Raw genomic sequence first — 13,026 nt, forward strand, 5'->3', positions numbered from 1 at the left:
AAACGAAATAAAATGAAGTAAAATGAAATAAAAATGGAATAAAACGAAATAAAATGAAGTAAAATGAAATAAAAATGGAATAAAACAAAATGAAATGAAATAAAATGAAATGAAATGGAATGGAATGAAATGGAATGAAATGAAGTGGAGCGGGGTGGACTGGACCGAACTGGACTGAAACGAAGGACCGAAGCCATGTCCCCAGGCCCGCAGCCCGGCACTTCCTGCCCACCATTACGCAGCACTTTTCTGCCGCCGCTGCCACGCGCTCCCCCCACCCCACCCCGCCCGCAGTGGTTTCGCCCGTCCCTCTCCCCCCCCCGCCTCAGCCCCCAACCCACCCCCCGCAGGCGCAGTGGTCTGGCCCCCCCCGCCCTCCTCCCGGCGCCCCTGACGTCATCCGCGCCCGCGGGAAGCCGAGAGGCGCCGCGGGGCGGGGCGGGGCCGCCCTCCGCGCCTGCGCGGCGGCGCGCGCGGCGGCGGCGGCTATATAAGGGCGGCGCGCGGGCGGCGCCGGCAGAGCGCTGAGGCGGGCGGCGGGAGGGCGGGTGGCCGGCGGGCAGGCAGGCAGGCAGGCAGCGGGCGGAGGCAGCGCAGCCGGGACGTGCGTGCGCACGCGGGGATCGAGGCCCTCGGGCTCCCTTCTTGCCGCCGGGCAGCCGCCGTGAGCCGTCGCCATGGTGAAGAGCGTGGGCAGCCTGGTGAGCCGTTGGGCGCGCGGCGGCAGTTGGGCGCCGCCTGAGGGGGGCTGAGGGGAGCCGCGGGGGGGGGAGGGCGCGCCGTGAGTGACAGGGAGAGCCGGGCGTTGTTGGGTTTGGGGGCGGCTGAAGGCGGTGAGGGGGGCTCGGACCTTGGCGGATGTCCTCCGAGCGAGGTCGTTTCGGGGGAAAAGGGTCCTGTTGGGCTGGTCCCGTGCTCCGAGCTCGAAATGGGGTTGGAAGCCGGGCGTGGTGTGGTTGTGAGGGGCTCCCGAGTGGGGCCTGGCACCCGGGTTGGTGTGCTTTCTCCTGTGCCTTCTGGGCAGCGCCCTGCTGCAGCATAATGAAAAACACCGCGGTCTTCCCGTGTTAAACCTCAGAGGTATTTACATCTGACAGGTCTCATGGCCAAAGCTCAAATACCTGCGGAGGCAGGAAGCTTAAAGCCAACGGAGTGCCTTATTTTCCCCAAGATGGATTATTGTAGAAATTCAGCCTCTTATTTTTGTTTGCGTCCCCCCCATTTTGCTGTACAGAGCTGCAAAAGAGGATAGCTTTGGGTAAGACTTGAGAGTTTTGGTGTAGTCTTGGAACACTTAAAATGGAGTCAGTGGACCTGGCTTTGCAAGAAGGGCCTGCTCTAGTGTAACGGGTGGTGTGGGCTTCCCTCCCCTGCTGTCTCTGCGCATTGATTTAAATACTGAGCTGGACTTAAAGCACAGTTGTGTTGCTCGTCCACCGAGGGCATGGATTTGGGTCACGCTGACAACAAGGTTTTAACATTGGTAAAACATTGTACAGTGCAGCTGAGCTTTCCAGATTAATTCCGTGTTGCAGTGAGGCAGACTCCCATTCTGTTCAGACACAGAGGGGGAAACCCCTTTTCCTGCTGCTTGCAAAATTTAACTGTTCTATACGTGACTTTAAAGCAGTGTGAGCACAACAGCTAGCTAGATATGGTCTGTGTCCTAACGATGTCTTCAAAACCTGACTAGCCCCTGAGGAATGGCTACCCGCAGCATGCTCCGCTAGTCCACCTCAGGTTCCCAGTAGTGAACCCATGACTTAAGTATGTCACCCTGAGACGGATGACTTGTGAAAATTGTAACAGGTTTGGATGACCGGGCCATGGTGCCTTCTATAGCAGAAGCTAACAGGATGTAATGACCTGTTTAAAAAGCTGGTGTTGAAGCCTTCCTCTTCACACCAGCTGCCTCAACTACCTGAGTCACAGCAAGGCTTGGCAACTTGCAGGTTTGGGTGCAGGTGGTAGTTTTAGAAGTGATCTCTGCTAAGGAGCTCAGGCAGTTCAGTCTTTGGTCTGTTTATGCTAGCTTCTGTGTTTGTTTTTTTTAAAAACAGGCACTAAATTATGTAGTAGCTATTGGCAGCCAGCTGATGATTGAGTTAATCCAAGTTCAAGGGTGACTTGATATGTGTTGGAAATGTTTATAACTAAGGTGCTGTGTTAAAGCTATCTTGTGTGCTGCTGAGGGCAGTAAATTTCTCACAGCATTGTCCTTGGTCAGTAGCCTCCATTTTGAGGTATTTGCTGGTCCTGGGAATCCCTGCTGCACTGGGGCCTCTCATCGCCACCTGTTTTGTCTGACTTGGTCCTTAGAAATTGAGACTTGTTAGCAGAGAATGCAGCATGCATAATTCTCCTGGAGGATGGTGCAAGCAAAATGAGGTTCTCCATGTGCTCAGGGAGGAGGTTGTCGCTGAATATTCGAAAACCTGGTCAGAGGTTTTCCCCACAGTAAGATGAAGAAAGTATTGCTAAGGAAGTTGTAAAGATCTTCTAACAGTGTGACTAAGTAGGCTTGTGGTGGGAGGTGTCCTGTCTGTTAACAAAGGTTTTTATATGAAAGCTTGACAATTCACACAGTTGACACAGAATGCAAGTCAGAAAGGTCAAGTAGTATTTCTGTCACTGCTGTCTTCAGGGACTTCAATCTCTCTGGGAGAAGAATCAACACTTTCTCCTAGTATGATATCTCTTGACTCACAAGAGCCAGCACCTTTGCACTTCATCTGATAGTGGAGGTGCCTCTTAGGTTAACACCTGACTGCAGTCAAGGGAGACCAGAGATCCAGGGGTGTATGGTCTGTGGCCAGCAGGAGGAATCCTGTTGTCCTGCTCTGTCCTTGTTCTGTACAATAGTGACCCGAGATGTGTGGCCATATGACCAGTGCATCCCAGGGCTGGACTTCCCTTTGTAGAACATGACAATTATGGAACTGGACAGAAGAACCAAAAATGAGGAAGGTGGTCTGATTGGTAGGTGTGGGAAGTAGAACTAGCTAAGAGCTGGTGATGTTAATGGAGAGGTATGAGAAGCCATACTGAAAAATCTAGTTGTACGGTTTGGAGGTGGTGAGGAATGGGGCTTGGCTGAGGAACTTGAGGCTCAAGTAGCTGCAGGGAGCAGATAGCATGGACTGCTACATACATGGTCACTGAGCTTTGGTGGGAACAGCGTGCTTTTGAGATTGGGCTGCAGGAGTTCGTTCTGTGTTAGTACAGGAGTGTGGGGAGACAGGAAAACTTCCTGCGCTGTCTCTCAGACTGAGAGCAGGTGTTAGGGAGTGTTAGCTGCTGATCTTACAGCAGAGTAGGCTCCAAACATCCAAGATGCAAGGGTGGAAGAGCTCAGCGTATGGAGGCTCCATGTCTGAAGATAGCTGCGTTGGGAGGTTGTGAGAGCTTCAGTGGGAAGCTGTGATGCCTGATGTATGTGGAGTTGCAGCAAGTTATGAAGACTTGCATATGCCTAAGAATGCTGGTGGGGGGTCCTCTGCTTGTTTGTTAAAACTCTGACTAATTAGGCTGCTTGTGCTCTTGGCTGCCTGCCTGCATGGCATTCTCTAAGTGGGGAGATGGCTTGCTAAGCTCCAGTCTCAAGTTAGCTGGTGTTGGTAGGGCTAAACGCTGCAGGCATGGGAGCACACATGTTGCTTTTAGTCAGCCTCTACTGACAGCACCCCAGTGTGCTGCCCTGTGGGGTTGAGGAGAGTAAAGCAGCTACCCTTTGGGTGCAACATCTGAAACGAAGCCTATATCAACAGCTCTCCTGAAGCCTGCGTTGCTGTGAGAGCAGGGTTGAGCAATATTGAAGTGGCTCGTCCTTTTTCTAGAAAGAAGCTGTCAGGAAGTAGCTGATGAGCATTAGCATTTTCTGCTTCTGCCTGAGATACTTGTTTGCCCTCTGCTAGCATGCAAATAGTTACTGCTTTTAATGTCTTGCATTTCTGCTAAAACATTCACTCTTTGAAAATATGGTTAATGGCATGTAAGGAGCGCTAAATTGCACAGAACATAATCTAGAAATGACTGGTGTGACCAAGTGCAACAGACTTGTTATTTGTGTAGTCCATGTGTAGCATTGGCTTGGCTACTGAAGTTGCGCTTGGGTTCACTTGGCAAAATAAGTAAAATACTTACCCTGTGAAGCTGTTGCTTTAGAAAATATGCTGTAAACCACACAACATCAATTTGTTACTCTGTTGGTTGGAAGAGGTATCAAACTGGAAGAGCGTGCAAAAGCTTGTCCTCAAATTCTGCATAGGAAGGTGTTCCAGGAGAAAATGAAGTCTTTTCATCAAGCCACAGATGGAAAAAAAAAAAATATTCCAGACCACGAGGTTCACATTAAGAGCATAGCACTACTCGGTATGAGTTGAGGATTACAGGCCAAACTAATTTCTAGGTTAACTTCAGCAGTTCACTGAGTTGTGGTGACTGGGCGTTGTGGTATGTCCTACATGAGTCAGACACTGGTGGATGCTAATCCTGATGAAAGCAATTCACACAGAAGCATGTGCATGATGATACAAATAGCTTAGTTTAAGTGAAATTAGTGTGTGAAGGCTGAGGGAAAGCTAGCTTCCGGTTTAGTCTAAATCCTTTTGCATAGAAGAGAATGTTCTTAACGTGTTCAATTCCTTCTTCTTTCCAGTCTGAATTTGAGACAGAACTGAAGTCTGCTGGTGACAAGCTTGTAGTAGTCGACTTCTCGGCCACATGGTGTGGACCATGCAAAATGATCAAGCCCTTTTTCCATGTAAGTAGCATTGTTAAGACCTGTTTTTGTCGGCGGCTGTGCTGAAGTATATACAAATATTTTGTGGTGCTTGTCAGTAATATGGAGGAAACTTCCTTTGTCCACGTAATTTGCATTATTTTCTGGAAGGGAGAGAAATTGCAGAAGTATCTACTCTGTTACTATTTAGTAAAATGTGCTGGTCTTTGATACAGCTGAGGGCTGACACTGAGCTGCTGCTGTCCTAAGGCTTCCATGCATCTGCCTATGGGGGTGTAATAGTTGCATTGTTTCAACTCCATTATCCCAAGTTCTTGGAGCAATGTTTATCCTGGTGTACATACTGGCTGTAAATTCTTCCAACTGCATTGAAATAAGCTGTAGCACCTTTCTGTGATCAACTGTAGGCTGTAAGAGAAGTAGAGGCCTTTCTCCTGTGCTTATTTGAGGCTTCTCTCCAGGGAATGGGTTTCAACAAGTCTCATCAGTCTTACGTGTATTGGAGCAGAAAATTTTTTCTGCTCTGGTCAGTAACATAGCTGCTTTAAGATAATGTGGCAAGTCGCACTGGGGGAAGCAGCACCAGGGTTACAATTTCTGTGAATGTGTCTCTTAAAAGCTAGCTTTCCTGGAGCACTAACTACGTAATTTTGTATTTCATTCTAGAGTTTGTGTGATAAATTTGGGGATGTGGTGTTCATCGAAATCGACGTGGATGACGCCCAGGTATGGTCAGGGGTGATGCTGAGAGAGGGTTGCTGATGAGATCCACACGTGACAGTGAAGAATGTCTTTAGATGCCCTTGGAGATACTAAAACAAAATGAGATAGGGGCTTAGCAACTATACTGCAAAGAATGTTCTTCTCAGGTGTCCTTTAAAAATTCAGACTGCTTTGTCTGCGTAGTCTAACCCCCATGGCATGCATTAGATAGCTTGCGAACACTGGTGCTCTGTGCTTTGGGAGGGAGTGTTAGTCTCAGAGGCCTTAATCTGTTTTGATGCAATCTTTCCTAAAACTAATGGCTCACAACTGCAAGACTGTCTGGTCTTGCCACTGCCCTTGGCACTGTTGCCCCTTTTATGTCTTGAATCAAGACCAATAAAATGTCTGCTCTATAGCAATTCAAGCAATGCTCAATAAGTACTTAAACAACGTCAGGTTGAAACAGAAGAGTTGCTGTAGAGCTCTGGAGCCTGGCAAATAGTGTTCTGTTTTGATGCAGAGGCCTTTTTTTAAAAAAAAAAAAAACACAGTCCAGGTATAGTGAACATGCTCTTGTTATCTATGAATTAGATGCTGAAGAGAGGATCTTGTAGGTTTGCTTCAGGGAAATGTTAATATCAGATGCTTTAGCTTCGTTTTGAACAGTAGTGGCTTTGCCCCATTTCCCTAATCAGAAGGAAACTAGTGGGTTCTAAACTGAACATCCTTCAGATGTGCGCAACTGAAAATTGCTTTCTGTCTCTTCCAGGATGTTGCTGCACACTGCGAGGTGAAGTGCATGCCAACATTCCAGTTCTACAAGAACGGAAAGAAGGTAGGCTCAACTCCTGGAGTTCATTTTCCTGGAAGAGGCAGGCCTCTTTCGAACACTTAAAAGAGAGGATTGAGAGTATTAGAACACATGGTGTGCTTTCTCTTAATAGTGTATCTGGGGCACAGCTGGCACTGGGACAGTCAGGAGAGCGGTTGGTTCATCTTAGTGTTGCAGCAAATGTAACGAGGGCCATCAGCTAACTGATAAAGCAAGCCCTACTGAGCAGGGTAGTAAACTGAGTGTCACAGGTTATACAGGTGGATGTTCAGGCGATACCAGGTTAAGTGTTCTAGACTGTCTTAGTGCCCTGCTTTTACTGATCTTGGTTAGCATTTGTTATCTGGATGGAAGTCGTGATCAAGCAGAGACATGACTGGATTCCATGAATTTATGCAACCCTAACAGAAGCCTAACTTGTGCTGAATTATACACCCAGCTGAAACAGCTGCCTGGGTGCTTTCACGTAGACTGTACAACCTGTGGAGGGGAGGTCATCCCTCTGCCAGAGGACTGAACAGAGCCCCTCTGCCAAGGTGCATAGGTGGGATGCAGGGTAGTGACAGCACAGGGTACTGGTTATCTGCCTGGAGTAAAGACACAGTGAGATAATTGTGTAATCTGGGGCTATAGTTTGAGGAAGCTGAAGATAAGCTTTTCTAAAATTAAAAAATGCCTGATATGAGGTCATGGCTGAAGGCAATGGAATTGCTCCGTGAAAAGCAGGTGTAAAATGTTCAGTGAGCTTCCATTCCCATAAATATGGGGCCAAATGGTGAGTGATAATGAACCTTTGGTCTTCTCAGGATAAACTTCCACTGATTCAAACAAAGAAAATGTAATTGGAAAAATCAATGTGTTCTCTGGACACATGAGTATCAAGCAAGCAGTCTTATGGGCTGTTGCGTAATGCCATAAGTATATTGCACCCCTGCAGGTAGTGGAAGGCAGCCAGTGCTTTTGAGACATGAATGTTGCCTGTCTTTGCTGCGTAAGTTGCAACAGGGACAGTTTTTGTAGAAGTCAGGCTCTGGGGCAGGTCATTCAGAGCAATTCTTTCAGAACTTGATAGGAAAGGGTCTGGAGCAACCCAAGGTAACTTTGGATGCCTGTGCTGAGAGGTGACAGCCAGAGTTCCTTCAAGCCTGTATTTTTTTAGTTCTTAGGCAGCACTGGTTCAGGATCAATTGTTTTCCCCTTTTACATGTCAAAGGCTCCCAACCGTGGTAGTCTGAAAGTGATTCTTAACAGAGCGCACCAATTTTTGTGAGTTGAATGGGAGGTGAAGAGCTTAGCCCATGCAGAATGTGCCATGTTCTGGGCATCAGGAAATCGTAGTGGTAGCAGAGCTGCATAGAGCATAGACCTGTGTTTCTGGATGTTATGCAACTAGATGTTATGCGCTTCTAAAAATTGCTTTCTTTACAGGTGCAGGAATTCTCTGGGGCCAATAAAGAGAAGCTGGAAGAGACCATTAAAAGTCTAGTCTAATCTCCAGCCATGGAGACATTGGAGCATGCCTGCTTCGGCTAAATTATAGCCTGTAACTTTTCTACTTAAAAAAATCCAACCAAGCTATCTAGATCAAGAAGGTTCTACCATTTAATCTATGTAAATGAATACAATAAAGTGTAAATTCTACACTTTTGATTATTGCCTTGTGCTTGGGTGAAGATGTGAGCAAGTTCTTAACGTCACTGAGATGCTGGTTTTTGCTGTGTTGAAGGAATACTGTCTGGATGTAAAGGCTCTTGTCAAACAACAATCTAATACGGGGTTACTGCTGAGCATGGAAAGTAAGTGTTGAAAGGATATCACTGATGGTTGCTTTAGGGGAAGACTGCTGGCACATTACTCAGGTGGTAGCTGCCAGGCTGTATCTGAAGGGTGGCTGTCTGGCTTGCAGGTACAAAAAGATTAGCTTGGGAGTTGTAGAAAAGTGGGTATTACTGATATGGATGGCTTCTTTTTAGTTAAAGGTTCACTTCTCAAGCCTTATTTTAGTCTTAGAAGATAAGGCTATGTGTGTATTAAACATCGTACAAGTACCTGAACATACTACAAATTCTGCCAGGGAAGTAAGGTAGGATTTGGGGCTGCTGCCTTCTTGCCTTTTCAGTTTTGCCTTGCCACTGGGGTATGATCTGGTTCTGCTGGCAGTGGTGTGCGTATAGCCTCTGGGTTGGGCTGCTTCGTTGTTCCAGATTACTGCCTAGGCAAAGGACTAAAGAGGCAAAACTCATCATGTCTTAAACCTGAGATATTTTCAATTTGTATGTTCTTGTCTTCACTTAACTGATCTACTGCATTCCTACACCACACTGGATACATGTTGTGCTAGACAGTAAACTGGACTCGACAGTCCTCCAGACCTGTCAGTTGTCTAGATTAATTAATTAACCTGCCAGCCTCTGCGTGCTGTTTAACCACTGTTTGCAGAGTTACTGCGGAGAACTGCCTTGTCCCCTCCATATCAAAACGGCTTTCTTGCTGGCCTGGATGTTGTCTCCTGGATAAGGCTCAGTAAACAAGGAGGCGGGGCTGTAGCTAGCAGCTACACCTAATGCAGTGGTTTGGGGCTAGGCGAGCTGTGTTGCTCATGGACTGTCACTGATGAAAACGCGAGACTTCCTGCTACATCTGTCCACAAATGTGGAATGAGTGAGCCTCTTTGTGGTAAGCAGCTCATGTGTGACTCAGATCACACTCACATCAGAGGCATGCATGAATTTCCTGGTGGACAGGAGGGCTGGGAGCCTTCAGCACTTTGCTGCCTATGCTCCCTGTTCAAACGATTTTTCCATTCCCAAGAAGTGACCACACCCTCTGGCTGAGGACGAGCCATCAAGAATCTTCTTGGATGCAAGCTCTGGGTTGCGCTGATACAATGAGGAGCAGAATATTCTCCCTGCTGCTCTGGCTGTTTTACAGACGAATGCAGCTGCAGAGTGTGGCAGGAACCCCTTCACCCTTTAAGGAAGCAGTAACCTAAGTGTAACCTACAGTGTTTCTGCTGAGGTGAGGCAGGACCAGGTTCTTACCTGTTAAGAGCAGGCAAAAGAACTTATTAGAAAATAATGCTCATGTTAAATTTGAGGTAATGCTGTGTTTAACAGGATGGAGCTCTGAAATATTTAGGTGATACAGAAGTGACTGCGAATTCACTTAGGAATGGGGCAGGATCAGAAAGGTTGAAGGAAGTCCTCTGCTCAGAAGGCTGCAAAGTAGCTCTTGCAAGGACAGCAAGTCTTCAGCTTCCTCTGTTGCAGTATTTTCAGTTTCTACAGGCAGGAACATGGGCTTCAGCCTGCTAAAAATGTGTATTTTGCCCTAGTGTCATAATTTGGACTAGAATAGTTAATTTTATTCCAAGTAGGTGGTATGGTGCTGTGTTATAGATATAGGATGAGAACAATGCTGATAGCACACCGATGTTTAGTTGTCGCAGAGCAGTGCTCACACGGAGCCAAGGCCTGTCCAGGTTCTCATGCTGCCCCAGCAGGAGGGGACACAGCCAGGAACAGCTGACCCCAGCTGGCCAAAGGGAGGTCCCATAGCATAAGGTGCCATGTGGGACAAAAACACTGCGGGATGCTGCTGATAGGGGATGGGATGGGTTTTGGTGGGTGGTGAGCAATTGCTTTGTGCATCACTTGCTTTTATTCTCTTGTCATTGTTTTCCCTTTCTGTCCTATTAAGTGGTCTTTATCTCAGCCCACAACTCTTACCTGTTTTCTGGTTCTCTTCTCCATCCCACAGAGGGATAGTGAGGGGGAGGGAGTCTGGTTTGGGAACAGCTGTGTGCTGCTGAGCTGCCTGCTGGGTTAAACCACACCACCCAAATGCAGTGGTTCCAAGCAACCGTGCTGAAAACTTGGGGCATATGCCCAGACACAGGTATTAAGTACTATGCTGGAGAACTCAATGAGTGTGGTTTTTGCTTGCTAAATGGGGTTCTTCACTTGAAGGAGAGAGACCAGTATTACCATATTTCAGAACGTAAAGCAGCTGAGTTGCTTTCCTTGAAATCATTTAGCTCTGGTGAGAAGCAGGGATGTGACCTGCTGTGATCCTGTGATCTGAGAAAATGCCTTTAAAGGGGGAAACAGTAGACGACTGACTGACTTGAATGTACACCACATTTCTTACATGTCTGGTGGAGAAAACAACATATAAAGGCTACTTCTGGGAGCAAGGGTTCCTTTAGGGAAGGAGTTATCCTCCCCTCAGGTAATGACTGCAGTCTTATTTTATTTGGCTATGAAATGGCTGAGATCTCTGCCTTGCTGTCAAACCAGTAGAGCAAGAAGTTTTTCTCTGGGTGCCTGTTATGTAGCTTCCAGCCTCAGAGTGGACTGGCTGACAGGAAGAGAAATACTTCCTCGTGCACAGAAATTGAACGTGTGGCTGGGATGACTAGGCTTTACCAGAGAATTGTGAAAGGAAAGGCCAAGACAAAGGCGTTACAGTGAGTGGACAAGGGAAAAATGCAGGGTTAGACTGAGGTGAAATAGCTGTGCTCCTTAATTCCAGCCATGCTCCAAGACTGCTGTAATACACTTGGGAAATTATTCTTCAGCACCAGCACATCACTTCCACATCACTAGTGTTCAGCCGAACTTCAGCTCCAGTTGACTGTTACCTTTTTGTTCTTTCCCAGACCTGAATTATGTTAGGCTTGGATTTGATAGAATAGCGTTCGAAATAGTTCTGATTTCTTGGTGTTCATTCATCATAGCTAACTGGCTGTAGCGGGGACAAAAAACAGCTTCTAATACCTTATCAAGGTACATGGTGTTCAAAACTTGCCTGATATCAACCTCATAGCAGATACATTCCCAACAATTTTGTACTCCATTAGTTCTGTTGTCTTTTTTAACTGATTATAGAAACAAAACACTTGCAGTAGCAGCAGGAACAACCGGGCTGAGTTCCTAAGCGCTGGGATACTTGCAGGGAGCAGATTCCTTCTACTGTTGCTGTTAGTGAAGTGTGGCATGGCAGTTCCTCTGTGCCAAGCTCCAGTGCATGCAGATTTCAGCTGTTTGAGGGCTGTTTGTGAAATCCTAGCTAGACCAAAGCCTGTGGTCCTGACCCTTTGTGAGGGGTGGGAAAGGCTGATGTGCTGACAAGAGGCAGTGCAGGCCTGAGGGAGGACCAGGGGCCTGGCTGTGGCGTGGCGTCAGCTCATCTGCAGTGGTAACGGTGTGTAGCAAGTCTACCCTAGTTTCCAAAACATCTGCCTGTAGGTCTTGGTAAGGATACCAAGCACAAAGCTATAGCCAGGAGGAGGAGAAGTCTGATTGGAGCTGTGTGTGGGGTGCAGCTGCTGGCCCTCGTTGCATGGGACTAGTAGCTGGTGAGCTCCGTTAGCTGAGCAGAGGTGGAACCATGCTGTGGCATCCTTATTTTTGGCCTCCTCCTTTTCAATGGATGTTTCTTGCAGGTAAGACTTATACCCACTCAGATGCCTGCAGATTTGGTAAGGATCATGTAGAAGAGTTGAGGGAACTTTGAAAAAGCTGTGTGGTGACAATGGGGAAATCCAAGTGAAATTTTTCCTCCCCTCTAGAGATGGTCCAGGCTGGTAAACAGAGGATGCAGTAGTGTGAGAGCTGCATGAGGACTTGCTCCCACTTGCAGCTGCCTCTGAGAAAACAAGTTTGTGCCATGCAAGTCTCCACAAGGTGGCAGTGACTGTTTCTGTACCTTTTTTTTTTTAAACAGGCACTCTGGGAATGCCTTGTTGCCTTGTGCCTTTTCCTTTGTGCACAGGGGTGGTGGTAGCTCTTGGTAATGGGCTAGGGGAGAGCATGGGGCCTTCTAGAACTTCTAGAAACTCTAGAACTCGTTTTCCTTTCCCAGGAAGCTTGTATCTTCAGTTTCAGAGTGTTAGCGTTAGACGAAGGGTGACAGCCACCAGTGCGTTTGCCTCCTCACAGTCCTTGTGCAATTGGATGGAAGACAGGCTGGACAGCAGTGATACTACTAGTGCTCTGCCTAAAAGCACACAAGTCATTCGTTGGCAGACAGGGCCTATCCCAGCACTGCACAGCTGTACCTTTGCTCTCCAGGGGACCCTGGCACCTTGTTAAATTCTTTGTGCCAGCTGTACTCACAAGGTTAGTCTGTCTGCTTCACAGGGAGAAATAGACAAAGGGCAGAAAAATTCAAAGTTTTTGTAAACTTTAACCTGTCTTTCCCCTTGTGCCACTGACACTCTCAGTCCCATAACAGTCAGGAAAAAATCTTTTGGTTTTAATACTCTTATTTTCATCAACACACTGAAAAAAAAATAAAAACTACAAGGACAACCAGTGGGAGAAACCACGGGGAGAACTCAAGGCGATATCTCAATACCTGACAATGGAAGGTGGTGTTGTTTTACAAATAAAGTTGTTTTTGTAGTAGAACTACCTTGCAGTTAGTTCACAGGAACCCCCTGTGACTGTTTTTAGTTGGCTACAAATCACAGCTTTACTTGAAACAAAAGATCGTGAAATTAGTGACCTTAAAACAATTCAGTATTTTAGGACTTGCAAGTCTTCTGAAAATTTCTCATTAAAGAAAGGTGAAACAAAAGCCAGCCTCTAGATAGGAGAATGGAAACCTACTGGCAAACTCCCTTTTCTTTTTTATGTTATTCCACACTGTGCAGTGGTATTAATTTTCTCAGAGGCCAACTGAAAAACACAGCATTCGAGCTAACACAGGCTGGTGCTCCTTTCCCTTCAGAAACCCCTATAAA

General features: G+C 46.9%; 1 protein-coding gene across 1 annotated transcript; it reads left to right on the forward strand.

The window, feature by feature from the left end:
* Positions 1-496: 496 nt before the first annotated feature.
* Positions 497-7,917, forward strand: TXN (thioredoxin). The gene is made up of 5 exons (XM_040541298.1): positions 497-701; positions 4,658-4,762; positions 5,408-5,467; positions 6,216-6,281; positions 7,707-7,917. The coding sequence occupies exons 1-5, from the start codon at positions 678-680 to the stop codon at positions 7,767-7,769; spliced, it is 318 nt and encodes a 105-aa protein (XP_040397232.1). The 5' UTR covers positions 497-677; the 3' UTR covers positions 7,770-7,917.
* Positions 7,918-13,026: the final 5,109 nt, after the last annotated feature.

Source organism: Cygnus olor, chromosome Z, assembly GCF_009769625.2.
Source record: "Cygnus olor isolate bCygOlo1 chromosome Z, bCygOlo1.pri.v2, whole genome shotgun sequence".
In the NCBI taxonomy this organism is placed as follows: domain Eukaryota; kingdom Metazoa; phylum Chordata; class Aves; order Anseriformes; family Anatidae; genus Cygnus; species Cygnus olor.

Bases quoted from the DNA above. Each gene is read 5' to 3' on its own strand.
- TXN (XM_040541298.1), top strand. From the start codon at position 678: ATGGTGAAGAGCGTGGGCAGCCTG. The intron at 5,468-6,215 runs GTATGGTCAGGG...TGTCTCTTCCAG, and splicing joins TCGACGTGGATGACGCCCAG to GATGTTGCTGCACACTGCGA. The intron at 6,282-7,706 runs GTAGGCTCAACT...CTTTCTTTACAG, and splicing joins TCTACAAGAACGGAAAGAAG to GTGCAGGAATTCTCTGGGGC.